This window comes from Zea mays, chromosome 3 (genome assembly GCF_902167145.1).
Source record: "Zea mays cultivar B73 chromosome 3, Zm-B73-REFERENCE-NAM-5.0, whole genome shotgun sequence".
In the NCBI taxonomy this organism is placed as follows: Eukaryota; Viridiplantae; Streptophyta; class Magnoliopsida; order Poales; family Poaceae; genus Zea; species Zea mays.
In genome coordinates this window covers 101,209,890-101,225,640 of record NC_050098.1, presented here as the reverse complement: position 1 = coordinate 101,225,640, position 15,751 = coordinate 101,209,890, and the positions used below count along the sequence as shown (strand labels likewise).

General features: G+C 43.9%; 1 protein-coding gene across 1 annotated transcript; it reads right to left on the bottom strand.

The window, feature by feature from the left end:
* Positions 1–672: 672 nt before the first annotated feature.
* Positions 673–3,143, bottom strand: LOC103650346 (protein MSP1). Its single transcript, XM_008675938.3, has 5 exons — positions 2,309–3,143; positions 2,151–2,220; positions 1,887–2,066; positions 1,178–1,295; positions 673–1,096 (listed from the first exon to the last, which is right to left on the bottom strand). Exons 2-5 carry the CDS (start codon positions 2,199–2,201, stop codon positions 1,086–1,088), a joined length of 360 nt encoding a protein of 119 aa, XP_008674160.2. The 5' UTR covers positions 2,202–2,220; positions 2,309–3,143; the 3' UTR covers positions 673–1,085.
* Positions 3,144–15,751: the final 12,608 nt, after the last annotated feature.

The following is a 15,751-nucleotide window of genomic DNA, read 5'->3' as shown; positions in this document are numbered from 1 at the left end:
CTTAAAGCCATGGTAAGTAGCATAGGCAAGTAATATTCGAATTGACTCAAGCCTAGCTACGGGTGCGTAGGTTTCATCGAAATCCAAACCTTTGACTTGTGAATACCCTTTCGCAACAAGTCGGGCTTTGTTCCTAGTCACCACACCATGCTCATCTTGTTTGTTGCGGAATACCCACTTGGTACCTACAACATTTTGGTTAGGATGTGAAACTAAATGTCATATCTCATTCCTTGTGAAGTTGTTGAGCTCCCACTACACCAAAATAGTGAACTTCCTAGAGCCCAAACCCTAGGAAGTTAGCCCTAAACTCTAGGAAGTTAGCTAAACTCTCGGAAGTTAAGCCATCCCGTCGGAAGTTTGGCTCTCGGAAATTTTTTGTCGGAAGTTAGCTTAACTTCCTAGAGCCCTCTAGGAAGTTAGCTAACTTCCTACAGCCAATGAAGCCTCTCGGAAGTTAGTAGCTTCACGCCGTCAGCGCCGTCAGCTGACTAACTTCCTACGACTAACTTCCTACAGCTGATTGTAGCCCCTAGGAAGTTAGCTGGCTAACTTCCTACGGCTTAATAAGCCTCTAGGAAGTTAATTTGACCAGCATTACAAATGATGTTTCTATTTTGCACCACATTCCACAACATAACAAATATATCAACAGCTATATAGCACATCATATTTTCATATAAAACATCTCACACACAATCACATAACAATATTTAAATCCATAGTCTCATCAATTACATCACAAAAGTCTCATCCATAGTCATAATAAGACACATCTCATCATCCAGTACTAATAAGAGACAATATCTCATACATAGTCATAATAAAAAGTCTCAAGTATCAGAACACAATAACATGGAAGCTCACGGTCGCCGATCACCATCGGGTTACAATGAAGAGTGATGGTCGATACCTCCACTGTTGAAGAGGGTTTCGACAAAGTCTAACCTGTCGTCTTGTTCATGCATCAGCAAGGTAGTGGTTACTAAAGTAAACTTGTGTGCTTGCATACCTCATCAATAAATATAACACTGGGTGCTATTTTACTTGCTAGTGAGAAAATAGCCTTTACATACTTCTCCCCTTCACCAAACCACTGAAAGTTAACAAACCACTGGTTAGCCTTGAGACAGTAGTGAATCTCATCAGTTGCCCATTAGGTGAAATAATACCTTACATGTAATGCTCGACATTGATATATTGATGAAATTAGCGCCTACTTTAGTTGCTACTGCTTTGGCAAGCATAGTTTTTCCAGTGCCAGGAGATCCGAAAAGCAATATCCCCTTGCAAGGCTGCAAAGAATGAATTGAGGAGGCAGTTATAAGATCTTGACCATAGTAGGTCAAGAAAATCTACAGATGAAGTTTTAAAACTCTGACATATCTAAGATTACCTAATATACTAAGTACTTATACATAATACAGTATATAAAATAAAGAGGTAAAGAGTCAGCTCGTGACATTTATCCATCACGTTAGACACCAACTAATACATAAGCCTAAATCTTAGTCTCCCAAAATATTTTCACATCCTTAAAAAAATGAAAAACCATATAGAAACAATACTGCCAAATTAACTAGAGGACTAGTGTATTCAGATAACTTTGGAAGACCAAAGAAAACTAATGCTCCTTGGAGATTTTATCTATGCATGCATGCAAATGATTTCACAAATATTCAAGCAATTCTATGAAATAGCAAAAAGGTATGGTTGTATCTTAGCTCAGTTCAAAGAAAAATGTATTAAATGGTTCTTAGGACGTGGATTCAATGCTTGAAAAAATATCAACCATATGAACAATCCTAAAGTTCGGGGAAAAAATATGAGAACCCCCCCCCCCCCCGATAAGCGATATCCAGCATAATTAGGCATTATGATGCTACCTTTGTTAACTGCCCTTTGCAGAACAACTCAGGTCTTTGCAAAGGGAGCATCACCAGCTCCTTTAACGTGTCCTTTACATTCTCCAAGGCTCCAATATCATCAAAGGTAACTCCAATGTCATTTGGAGGTATAACATCTGCCAAAAGCCTTTTCTCAAACTCATTCTCTGTGACAACATCCTGAGAAAAAGGATTTATACATAGAGTATTCAGCAACTAACTTGAGGAATCACCAGAACTCATGACAATATTGGGAGAGTGTACCTTCAGTGAGTTTTTGGAGCTCTTGTTACCATTTTGCATGCTTTGGAGCATGTTGAGCCCATGCTTAAGGCTGTCAAGTAAATGATTCAAAAATCCACTAGGTATTTATTTGGAAGGAAACATAGGACAAATAGTATCAATAAAAAACACTTTTTTACCTTTCAGTTGTGAGTACAAGTTTGGCATCCTTGGAGGTTTCAATTTTATTCTGATTAAGGTGATAACTCACTGCGTACCCTGATTAAGGTGATAACTCATTGCGGTAGCTATATATAGCTTACAATTATGTGGCAGATCGTCCGTCCTGTCCTCTTGATCAGTTTAACTGCATTTGAGGTAGCTAGCAGTATATTGCATGCATATATGGGGCCGGGTGATGAGTACCCAGCTCAGCTGCCCCCTTGTCTCAGGCCGGCCTCGACGATCTGACTTGGCTGCGTACTAGCACGGAGCCGCGTTAAATTTCCACGCAGTAAGCAATTCTGAATTATCCGGATCATCGAGCTGGCCACTGCCTGATGCATTCTTAGCTTGGTCCTTGCCATCATTGCAAACGAGATAAAAAGATCAAGATACAAAGGAGGAGCAGGCTAATGATAAGCTTGCTTAGCTTGGTCCTTGTTGCCATCATTGCATTGCATTCAATCGAAATCGAGCCATATAAAAGTATGTATCATCTGTCTGCTGCATGTTTTTCAGCTATGATCGATCGAAGCAGCGAGAGATTGCTGATACCTCAACGGGGGCGGGCTGGGCCGAGGGTGGGGACGGCCAGGCGCGGCGGCGGAGGGGGCATCCGCGGCGGCGGTCGGGACGACCTCGGCGGGGGCGGGCGTCGGGGGCTAGGCGCGTCGGGGGCCGGGCGCGGCGGGGGCGGCCGCGGCGGGGGGCGGGGACGGCCGGGCGCGGGAGGGGCGGCCGGCGCCGAGGGCGTGGCGGGGGCGGCCGGGCTCGGGAGAGGCGGCGGGCGTGTGGAGTTCGGCGAGGCAGAGATAGAGAGAGACATTGAGAAAGGTAAGAGAAGAAGAGATAAGGTTGAGAGAGGTTTAATATAAAAAACATAACTTCCTAGAGCCGACCGTAGGAAGTTAGATTTTCATTTGACTGGTCAACAGATAAAACCTAACTTCCTAGAGGAGGCCGTAGGAAGTTAGCTGGGCACCTAACTTCCTAGAGCCAGCCGTAGGAAGTTAGATATGAAACCTAACTTCCTAGAGGAGGCCGTAGGAAGTTAGCTGGGCAGCTAACTTCCTAGAGCCAGCCGTAGGAAGTTAGATTTTCATTTGACTGGTCAACAGATAAAACCTAACTTCCTAGAGGAGGCCGTAGGAAGTTAACTATTCGTTTGACTGGTCAACGAATGAAACCTAACTTCCTAGAGGAGGCCGTAGGAAGTTATCTAACTTCCTACGGTTTTGTAACTTCCGACAGTTTTTATAAAATAACGTAGGAAGTTATGTTTACTTCCTAGAGCTACCAATTGCCTCTCGGAAGTTGTTTATTTCCTACGGTTTGTTATAAAAGCTGTAGGAAGTTAAAAAACCGTAGGAAGTGTATGATTTTGGTGTAGTGTCCTCTTGCATTGACACCACCCAGTCTGGATCTCTAAGTGTATCCTCTATCCTGTATGGGTCAATAGAAGACACAAAAGAGTAATGTCCACAAAAATGAGCAACTCGAGATCGAGTGTGTTGGGGGTCCTCTTCTCCGCCGAATGTCCTCAAGACAAAGAGATCATCGGAAAAGTGATTTTGAGGACTCTCTCTCTCTCTCTCTCTGCTAAAGGTCCTTGAGACAAAGATCTTGTCTGGAAGCAACGACGAAGATTACCGAAGCTACCACCGAAGGATGACAGCTTCGGCTTAGCCCAAGCTGAGGAGGAAAAGACTAGCTGTCCCTAGTGATTTACGTTACAATTATGAACAAATGTTATGGTTATATATGTACTTTTACCCGGGCTGTGTTCCATGCCTATAAATAGGTGAACAGTACCCTCGTACTGTTAACGCTGAATTGTAATTGCTCACGCATCTACGCATCATTTACGTTACAATTATGAACAAATTGTAATCGCTCATGAACAAGCCGAAGGTATCAATGTAATACAATTTTGGTTAATGTCCATGTGTGTATTATGAAATACATATGTGTAAGAACCAATAGATTACATTCATTGTCTTTATATATATTGTTGGGGGCCTTCCTCTTTCGAAGGTCCTCAAAAACATGACTAATCATATGTTTTCAGTATGACATAGACTGTTACAGGAGGCTTCGGCTTTGGGATGGAGGTTTTCTCTCATGATAAAGGCATGCGCGATATGAAGATACAACCCGAAGGTGATACGGATAGACGCCGAAGATGTGGCTAAAGGAGCTTCAGCTTAATATGATGACGAGGATCAAGGATAAAATCGACCTAAGGGGGAAAAGACTACTTAGTCATTGATAATTCGCATTATGATTAAGAATAAATATCAGGGACACGAATGTAATTTTGTCCGAGGTGCATCTCATGCCTATAAATAGATGAACAGTAACACCGTACTGTTCACGCTGTATTGTAATCTCTCTCTCGCGTCACCTTTGTATTCTCACCTTCTGGCAAATCGAAGGTACTCCTCTATTGTAAATATTATCAATGTCAATTCTTATTCATGAATATAAATATAAATAGGTTACGAGGATTTAATCATTATAAGCATTCTTTAATGTTCTCTCGCCTCATTTATATTTATGTCTATATGCTTAAATAATGAAGGTATGTCCTTCATGACCTTTGTCTAAAGATCATTATATCTGAAAGGAGATAATGCTTCGAAGGACGAAGGTCTTTAACCATTAACAATTGTCTTGTCTTTTTCTTAATTCATAGCATTTGAGAACAAGTGAACAACATTGGCGCCCACCTCCGGTGTACTCACTTCCACAACCTTCGGCAAAGCATCAACCTTCGTCATGTCGCCGAAGAAGGCAGCAGCGTCAGGGGCTGCACTGCAGCCACTGGACACAAACTAGGAAACGATCTCTCTCCGAGAAGCAAGAAGCCAGAAAAGAAAGACTACCAGCCCAACACTTCAGGAGGAGGAGCTAGACCAGGAGATCAGAAACCTGGAAGTCATTCATCAGCAGGTGCAAAGGAAAAAGGAAAAGATGGCCCGGTTGGCCGACCTTCAGAAGAAGATCGACGAAGCCGCTGAAGAAATGCGTCATCTTACCCAAGATGACCATGACCAAAGGCCCCAGCATAGGGAGCTTCACCAGGAGAGCTCATTTAACGAGGATGAATGGTATGATGACTTCCATCATGGTAGCTTTACCTTTCATGATGCTTCTCCTCTGGCAACAGAATTGCAAGCTATTCCATGGCCACAATCCTACAAGCCACCTCAGTTGCCTATGTATGATGGGCACTCGGATCGGAAGCAATTCTTGATGAGTTACGAAGCAACAATATCTTCATATGGGGGTAATGCTGCCATCATGGCAAAGTCCTTCGTCATGGCAGTCCTAAATGTGGCCCAAACTTGGTACTCTTCTCTCCGGCCAGGGACAATTACGTCGTGGCAGAAGCTTAAGGACATGCTGGTCACTAGCTTCCGAGGCTTTCAGACAAAGCCAGTCACATCTCAAGCTTTGTTTCACTGTACACAGGATCATGAAGAATACCTTCAGGCATATGTCCGAAGGTTTTTGCGCTAGAGAGCACAAGCACCCACAGTGCCAAATGAAATTGTCATTGAGGCCATGATCAAGGGGCTTCGGCCCGGACTTATAGCTCAATATTTTGCTAGGAAGCCTCCACAAACTCCGGAGAAACTTCTTCAGAAGATGGATGAGTACGTTCGGGCTGACAATGATTTTCGCCAAAGAAGGGAGGAGGCCTACAGGTTTTCTGAGATGACTAGGGGCTTTGGAGGAAGACTTCACCCCAGGCATGTCCGATCCATCCACAACTCCAACACCAACGATGACCGGGCCAGCAATGCTCAACATAGCCATCAAAGTTCTCAGACTTCGAGCATGCAACAGACTTCCTTTAGACCACCAGCTCCGAAAGGTAGAGGAGGAAGAAGCTTCAGTGGTGGAAGGTTTGGCAATCAACTTCGAAAGTTATATTGCCTTTTTTGTGGCGAGGACAAGGGCCACACAACAAGGACATGCCATGTTACCATCCAAAAGTAGAAGGAAATTGCTGAAGCTAAAGCACGACAGAGTCAGCCAAAGCAAGTCCTCCACACTGCTTCGTTCTATTCTCCTTATGTCCCAGAGTATGTAGGCAACCAATAGCCTACGGCCTCTGTTGCTTCGACAAGCCATTCTCAAGCTTCATGGGCCCAGCTGCCACCACCACCACCACTAGAACCTTTGGGTCATAGTCAACAGCCAGAAGGGCAACGCCATGCCTCAGCAACAACGCAAACTTCGGGAGGACCGAAGCTCGCATAGTCAATAGCACTGTGCCTGAATCAAAGCACATCTACTAGAGGCTACAGTGGTGCGGCCAAACAATATCCTGATCTAATGTATCTTAAATTTTTCTGTCTTTATATTTTCTTGCAAGAAAGACAATCAGGAAGAATTAATGTCCAATTGATGTAATAATAATACTTTCGTTATATCATCGATTGTCAAAGTCATTCCTAAGGGAATGCAGAGTAAGTTTCGAAGCTACAAAGTTGTTCCTAAGGGAGCGCAGAGTAAGTTTCGAAGCTCCAAAGTCGTTCCTAAGGGAATGCAGAGCTAAGATACCACCTAAATAAAAGGTGAAGAAGCTCCAAAGTCATTCCTAAGGGGATGCAGAACTTAAATACCACCTAAGTCAGAGGTAAAGAAGCTCCAAAGTCGTTCCTAAGGGGATGCAGAGCTGAAATGCCATCTAAGTAACAGGTGAAGAGACTCCAAAGTCGTTCCTAAGGGGATGCAGAGTCTGGATGTGTTCTCGTGTGGGTGTGTGTCTTCGGCATAGGCATCATGCTACATCATATCATCGCATCATTTCACATAGCATTACATCATACATCATATCGCATCGGCAACAAAGTTGTGGAGGGGGAAGAAATGCTCCTCTCAAAATATTTGACGAAATATGGGACAATCTGCTGAAGCACAAAGTACACCTTCGGCAGATATAATTGTACACAACAGGAAAACCTTCGTCAGCAATGCTATTATACAACAGTCGTGGCAATTTTTCTTCGCGAAACATGAAAAGAAGGGAAGGTGTTTTTTCGCCGAAGGCTCAAAAACGCTATGTACACAAATTTCATGCATCGCAAAGAAATATATTACATTAATATACATACAAATGTTCGATGTTCGACTCATATACAAATATTGCATTTCTTAGTACACAAGAATTCAGTCTTCTTTCAATATCTTCTTGGTAGCTTCATTTAGGAGTCTGTTGATAGCTTCGTCAACAACTTCATTGGCGATCCCTATCGTTTCTAATGCTTCCTTCATGGCCGGATCGGCCTCGGGATTATACGGCTTAGGCGGCGATGAAAGTTCAGCTGTAGTAAAGAACAAGTTGTTAATCCGAAGCTAAATCTCAGTAAAAGTACCTATACACCTTGCTGCGCTCAGCAGCCTCTTCAGGTCGCTTAGCTTCTTCTTGGGCGTCGTAAGATTCTTTCTCGTTTTTTCTAATAGCCTCATCAGTCATCTCACGACCACCCTTCATCCACACATTGGAGTAGAACTTACCACCTAAGGTAGAGTCTTCAGTTGAAGGGTTCTTAATATCTTCCACCGAGAAAGCAAATCACAGCCTAGCTGCAGCCTGAACGGGCTTACAATCGGCCTTCTCCAAGATCGCAGCGACCCCTCGGGCACCAGCAAACGCGCAGAAGTCTCCTCGATCGCTTAAGATTTCCTCAAAGGTTTCGACTTCTTCGCTGGTCAATTGCATGACACCATCAGGGTCACCGCGGATGAATTTATGCTCTGAAGAGTATGCTCCCACTTTTGCAAAACTGTCCTTTAGAGTCTTGGCGCACCCTAAGGATATTTCGTAGCATTTCTCTTTAGAATTCCGGAACTCTTTGGCATTCTTTTGCGCTCTGGATTTCTCAATTTTTCTTATTTCATGTTTTTTCATTGCGACTTCAAATTTCTCACTTGTCTGTGCGAGTTGCTTCTTTAAGTTTTCAATTTTGACCTTGTGAGCTTCAGTTTGAGCATCAAGCCAAGCTTCACTGGCCTTCAGCCTATCCACTAAGGAAAGCAATATCGTATCCTTTTCAAGGGCTTCGTTCCTTAGGGAAATGACCTCCGCCCGAAGATTCCCAAGAGCTATTTCGCAGCTCTCATCTTCTGCTTCTTTTTGGGCTCTCAAAGCTTTACTTAGGATCAAACCCTAAGAATAGAAATATATGAGAATACAACAATAAAAAGAAACATAACTTATTTTACAACAAAAATATATATATCTTCAAACTATTATAAGCAAGGTTGTCTGCAAGATCATCCTTCGACATTGCAGATAGGCCAACCACTAGTTTCGGGAATCCTATATTTTTTGCCATCTCCCGACAAATAGATATCTCCTTATTGTCCGAAAGGCAGCATAGAAAGTCATCTTCATCAGTGCCATTAAACACCAAGGATCCTGGGGGATACTTCAAATCCTTGGCATAATGCATAGCTTCAGCAATCTGCTCTTCTGATAGTTTTCCCTGCCGCATGACACACTATAAATTCCAATCCCTCAGTAGAAGCTTCAGCAGCAGGGAATTCAGACACTTTGCTAGTTTTTGTAGCATCTGAAGGTCTTTCTTCGATATTCTTTTCAACAACCTCCGTAGGCTCCATTTCTGCAGGAACTGAGGGCCTAGCTTCAGTTCCAACTTGACTTATGTCGGCTTTGGCAGTTTCCTTCGTATTCTTTTCACCCATGTTAGGTGCTTCTGCAGAAGTAGCAGTCAGTACCTTTGTCGATTCCATGATAGTGTCTAATACGCTGGCCATTCTTCTCCTTTTTGGAGTTAATGTAGGAATTTCTGACATCTTCGGCAGCTCCGTCTCTTGCGGTGGGCTCAGAATCTTCGGTTGCTTTGCCGATTTCTTTGATTCTGGCTCTTCAACCGTTTTTTCTCTAGCTTCGGCAGGACGCTTCAGCACTTCGGCTGTCTCGGTTTTTTACTGCTCCGTTATTATCTTCGGCTTAGACACTTCGACCAACTTTCCCTTGGCTTCAGCAAGAGCAGGGCAGTCTGACCCAGAAGCAGAAGATCCTTCAGCAGGTTTCGGCACTTCGACCGTCTCAACGCGCTTGGGGCGATACGTTAAAACGTTAACTTTTTCGGCTTCGGTGTGCTAGCGATCGCCGAAGCAACATATTTTCTCTTTTTCCTTGCTTTCGCGAAGGATAGCAATAATCCGGGTATACGAAGCCAATAACGTCAAAAACTCTATTCAATCTTTTCTTGCCCTGTCCTCCGAAGGCCACTGTCATGGCATCGTCTTCGGCCCTTGTGTAGGCACCAAGCAATTCGTCGCTGGTTGCCTCAATACAATCTAGCCAGTCATCATTTGGCTCATCGAATTGTTTTTTGTACCTGAAGGTGTACTTCAGGTAAACTAAGCCGCCTTGACTGGACCCGGTAGCAGCTTCCTTCGGCATCTCCCAGCCACTTCCAAGGGGCCACATCTATAAGCAATATGCTCCTGCACTAGGTCCCTTGTGCCAATATAAGTGCATACGGTGTTAAAGGCCATCTAGCATGCTTGAATATCATTTCCAAGGGTAGTGGCTGGCCTCCTAATGCCGAAGCGAGACCAGATAGGGCGTTGAATGATCCCCTTTATATATTTTCTTTCAATCAAGTTGTTTTTCACATAAAACCACTCTTGCATCTAGGCTACTAGCCACCTCTTCCGAAATGTTGGAACTGGATAGCTCACATCGGAGCGAGGCACGAAGCTGTAGCAACCAAAATTATTATGATATTGTTCTTCACGAGTGGCCTTCGTCTCATAGGATAGCTCATGAATGTTGCAGAAGCATTTTGCATTTGGCTCTAACCCCTGGCTCCTCGTGGCCCAAATAAAAATTCCCATTCTGATGATAGCCTCGGGGGTAATCTGATGAAGGTAAATTTCAAAAGTCTTCAAAACTTCAACCAAAAATTTATCCAAGGGAAACCGAAGCCCTGCTTTCATGAAGCTTCTGTAAACAACTACTTCGTCAGCTTCGGGCACAGGGATATTGTTGTCTCCCCCAGCCCTCACGATAGAAATATCATGGAAATATCTACCTTTCATTGCATCAATCTAGCTTTGTTTAATGGTTGATTTCCCGAAGACATATGGCTTGATCGCCATGGACGGTCTTTGGCATCTTTGTTCTCACTCTCTGCATCAAAGCTTTCATCATCACTGGAGCTCTTAGATATCCCAGCTAATGTTTCATGCGCAATCTTTTCTGCGTTGGTTCTTTCTATAGCTTCGTAAAATTCGGATAGGGCTGGGTCAACAACCTTCTTCTCACCAGCCATTAGATTTTGTTGAAATGACAAAGCTTCAAATTCAATCAAAATTCAACAGAGCATAAAAACCTAAATGACCAACACAAAGCAAGCAACTTAGATGGCACAAGAAAATACTCTCAGTGTGAGCTCCTATTTATATGCCTAGCGCTTCACGATTTGGCGGGTCCTACATGTCAGTGTCTTTCTCTATTCTAGCGAAGGGAAGGTGTTTTTTCGGACCTTCGGCTAAAGGCCTTCGTTCACGTCGCAGTCTAAATTTGTTACGAAGAAACAAATTAACACTGCGAGGGGCTACTGTTGGGGGCCTTCCTCTTCCTAAGGTCCTCAAAAACATGACTAATCATATGTTTTCAGTATGACATAGACTGTTACAGGAGGCTTCGGCTTTGGGATGGAGGTTTTCTCTCATGGTAAAGGCATGCGCGATATGAAGATACAACCCGAAGGTGATACGGATAGACGCCGAAGCTGTGGCTGAAGGAGCTTCGGCTTAATATGATGATGAGGATCAAGGATGAAACCGACCTAAGGGGGAAAAGACTACTTAGTCCTTGATAATTTGCATTATGATTAAGAATAAATATCAGGGACATGAATGTACTTTTATCTGGGCTGTGTCACGTGCCTATAAATAGATGAACAGTAACACCGTACTGTTCACGCTGGATTATAATCTCTCTCTCGCGTCACCTTTGTATTCTCACCTTCTGGCGAACCGAAGGTACTCCTGTATTGTAAATATTATCAATGTCAATTCTTATTCATGAATATAAATATAAATAGGTTACGAGGATTTTGTAACACCCCAGGTGTTACTTAGGGTTTCACTCAAGACTACACTAGTGAACCTATCATCACATGTGGTTTAGTTTGAGCAAAAGACACCAAACTTGGGGGTCAAGATCCTAAGTAGGTGTAACCCATCTTAGAAGTCATGCCTTGGCCTTATCATGCACCTAAAGAGGAGAGAATGGCTCAAACCCTAATTCAAATCCCTTTAGGCAAATGGAGCCCTAGAGGGGAGTATAGCAAAAAGGCTATGTAAACCACATTATCATGACTTGGGCTAATTACAAAAGTTGTAGTACACTTAATACCCTACAAAAAATAGTAAGTGAGTGACCCCAAAAAGATTTCAGAAAAACCCCAAAGAGGTCACCAAAGAGAAGGGCATAAAAGAAAAATCAGATTTTTCTCACTTTCAAAACCAGCCCTCTTTCAAAGATCAAGCATGTTCACATTTTTCCAAACCTCAAAACCAAAGGGCCCAATTAACAAAATGGCGCCTAAAGACCCCTAGAACACTCTAGAAAAATTTGAAAGCAAACCCAATTGGTTTGACATGTTTTGGCACCCATTTTCCACCAGACAAGTCTGGTCAGACAGACCCAACTTCACCTCCTCATAACTTGCCAACCCGAGGTCAAACCCACTCATGCACTGCATGAGATACAAAGGGTATACAACAAGGAAGAAATCTTATACAGGGATTTTGGATAGATACGAAGAGATCACGGGCCAATTGACGCTTGAAGATGACCAGAGCGAATGCTGCCACGTGCTCAATGCCTTGTCTGACCAGCCGAGAGCGCACTGGCCGCTGCCGCGCGCGCCCCCGCGTGTGGTTGGCTGCCCCCGTGCCCGCACCCGTACCGTGCCCGCGAGTGGCTATAAAGCCAGCCCTCATGCACGGCCGCCTTCCCTGTTACCCCCCTCCGCACCGCGCCTAGCCTTCCCGAGCCAGCCCGCAGCTCCAGTGACCTCCCCGCGACCCGCCAGAGCCGCCCGAGGGCGCCCGCCGTGGCCAAACCATTCCCGCCCACCTCCACTCGATCCGAGCCCTCGGATAGCTTCCTCGAGAGGCCGTGAAGCCTTCCCAAACTTGAGTCGAGGACCAGCCCCGCCGGAACAGTGCGCTCACGCTCGCCGGAGTTCGTAACCCCGCCGGAGCACGTGGACCAGGTAAACCACCGAACCATTTTTCGATTCCTTGCGCGCATAGCCTCTACATCACCCCGTGGAGCTCCTTGTGCACTTTGATTGAACCCTACCGTCGTGGTTTGCCTGGAGCAGGAGCCGCCGACGACCTCCGCCGCCTGCGCTCGTGGCCAGAGCAGCTCCAGCCACCGCCGACGCCGACCCGCACACCGATGTGACCGCCGTGACCTCCCCGACGTCACTGACCACCCCACCGGAGCTCTACTGCCGCCGGTAAGCCTCGTCGCCGTGATCTTTGCCCCGTGTAGGAGTTGCCTGAAACCCTAGTTGCATTACCTCAGAATTTCCTTTTGAGATGGATACTAGTATGCTAGGTCGAGAAGCTGCTTTACTAATTAGGGATCTCGGTAGAAGTCGAGTGATTTTCTAGCACTCGCGCGAGGTCAGGAATTGGTTGTCTCCACTTTCTTATCATAATGATGTTGGATTGTGGACAACAATCCATGGGGATTGATTGTCTACGAGATGGAAATTGGAATAAGGATTAACGTGCGGATACCTGTGTCAAGCGTTTGAATGTACTAAGCACATGCCGAGAAATATGGTAAATCGGTAAGCCTAGTGTGGCAGAACCACCCGAATTATTCAAGCTTAAGTGCCTAAGTCACGCCTCAGGGGCCGTAACACACTTAAATCGAAATAACCCGGCAGTCCCTCAGATCTAGTCTGATAGAGCCACTCAACCAGGATCAAATTCCACAATCTCACTCCAAGGTGAGTCATAGAAGAAATACAATAAAACAGGAAACCTTAAATTAAGTACTGAATTATTACATAGATCGGAGTTTTTCGAGTAGCAAATAAGAGTTCACGAAATAAAATGCAGCGGATAATCGATGTCGTCGGTATCGAGGAAATGGGCAAGGCCTAGCCCACTACTCCTCGTGCTCCTCTCCTGCCGGAGCAGCATCCCACTCGACCGTCCAACCCGGTGGCAGGGTGGTAGGCCAAGTCACACCATCAACCATATCCTGAATCGCACCTGCAAAAATTATGCCACAAGCAAGGCTGAGTATACTAATACTCAGCTAGACTTACCCGGTGTGAGGAAACTACTCCTCTACCTCTAGACTATGGAGCTGTTTGGCTGAGGGGTTTGGTTTGCCAAAATCACTAGCTGTTTCTAAAATTCATTTTTAGCTTTTCAAATTCTAGCATCATTATCTTAGCTAGGTTTGCTCCTTCTAAGCATACATGGTGACAAGCATTTAGTTCAATCAACAAATTGTCTCATGTAACCTCATTTTACTTCTTACTCGATGTAGTACAAGGGGTCAAGCAGTCTCATTAGCTGCGAGAAGCAGAAGATTCGAATCGAGTTTTTATCCTTGCAAGGTAAACCTAAACACACGACATGTCAGGGTACTCCGACCCACACATGTCAACCGTTCCCATCGATTCCCTGTTCGCGTCCAGGCCTCACCGCCTTGGCATACAATGCTCCACTGACCCCGGCTGCCGCCGTGCAGTGACCGCACTTGTACCCACCATAGCTAGCATGGGAGACCCAGTCTCAGGTCGCATGAGGGATAAAGTCCGCGTCCGGCTTCACTCAGGTACTAGGTTTACCGGTTACCATTTTTCCCGACATGTGCTTAGTACGTTCAAAAGCTTGACTCAGTATCCACACATTAATCCTTAATTCCTTTTTCCCGTCTCATGGACAAGGCATGCTCCCTGGATCCAAGTCCATAGACTAACATATATCCCGTTATCAAGATGAATACAATCAATTCCTGACCTCGCGCGAGTGTAGAAAAATCACTCGACTTCTACCGAGATCCTGATTAGCAAGCAGCTACTCGACCTAGCATACTAGTATTCATCTCAAAAAGGAATCCTAAGTTCATGCAACTAGAGGTTTCAAGCAACTCCTACACTTAAGTGCACATTACAATCCTACAAGCATTAAGTGTAATAAAGTAGCATATAATAATATGGTTATGCATATAAACCGGGGCTTGCCTTCAATCGCTGGGGCTGCGGGGAGATCCTCGATACCAGCCTCGGAAGCTTGCTCCTGATCTTCCTCTTGGATAGTTCCTTGCTCGGGGATGAGCACGTACTCTCCGTCGGCGAGATTACAATCTAATGAATGCAATGCGTAAGATATATGCATGATATGATATGTGATTTAGTAATTTTAACCTTTGATGGTGTATGATCTACTTGAGTTAGATAGAGCTAAGTCTTGCTTATACGAGACTTTTGGGTGGTATACTTGGTAAATTGGATCAACCTTAGCAAAGTTAAGTGGTAGGTTTATTTTTGGGGTTCCACTGAATTCTTTTTTTAAAGCCTTAGTGAGAATTGCCAAGAATTCAAGTTGGACTTATTGGGGTGAGGTTTATTTCTCCTTTCTTTTTCTTTATTCTCTTTAAGTTTTTGGAGTGGGTTTGAACTACAAGTCATCTTAATAAATTTCCAAAAATTCTATAAAACTTACAGTGGCTTATTACTGGTGTATAATTCTCTGTCTCAAAAATTTGGGTTCAAAAAGTGAATAGTTTTCTCTGGACAAAATTACCAAATTTTAGGGCAGAAGGGGTGATTTGAACTACAACTACCATTTAATAGTGGGAAGTTTTCTAATACTTATTTTTGCTAGCCTTTAGATGTTATAACATGACTTGGTACAAATTTCTAGCCATTATTACTCATTAGTTATTTTACTAGGATTTTCTAAAGTTTCTAGTCAAAGGGGTGCTTCCTACTACCACTATATTTGAAAAATATCAAACAACAGATTTCTGATTTTTCCTAGCTTCTATTTTGCGCAAGAGCAATCATTCTGAAGTTTGACATCTTTTTGCTTAAGGGAAGGGGTGATATGTATTAATTGGATTAAATGGTCTTTCTTATAAAATATTGGCAATAGGTATTATTTTGCATCTTTCCAATGGGTTTGTATTTTTCTCTGGTGGCCTATCTTATTATTGATCTAGCAAAATTTTATTTGCCCATTATTGCATCATTATGGGTTATTCATGATTTATTTGGAATATGACTCATTATCATATTATATTTATTTACCTTACTTAAAATGATGGGCTTGGATGTCCATTATTTTTGCAGTGGGGTTCTAGTGGTTACAAGTCCACTGGATTT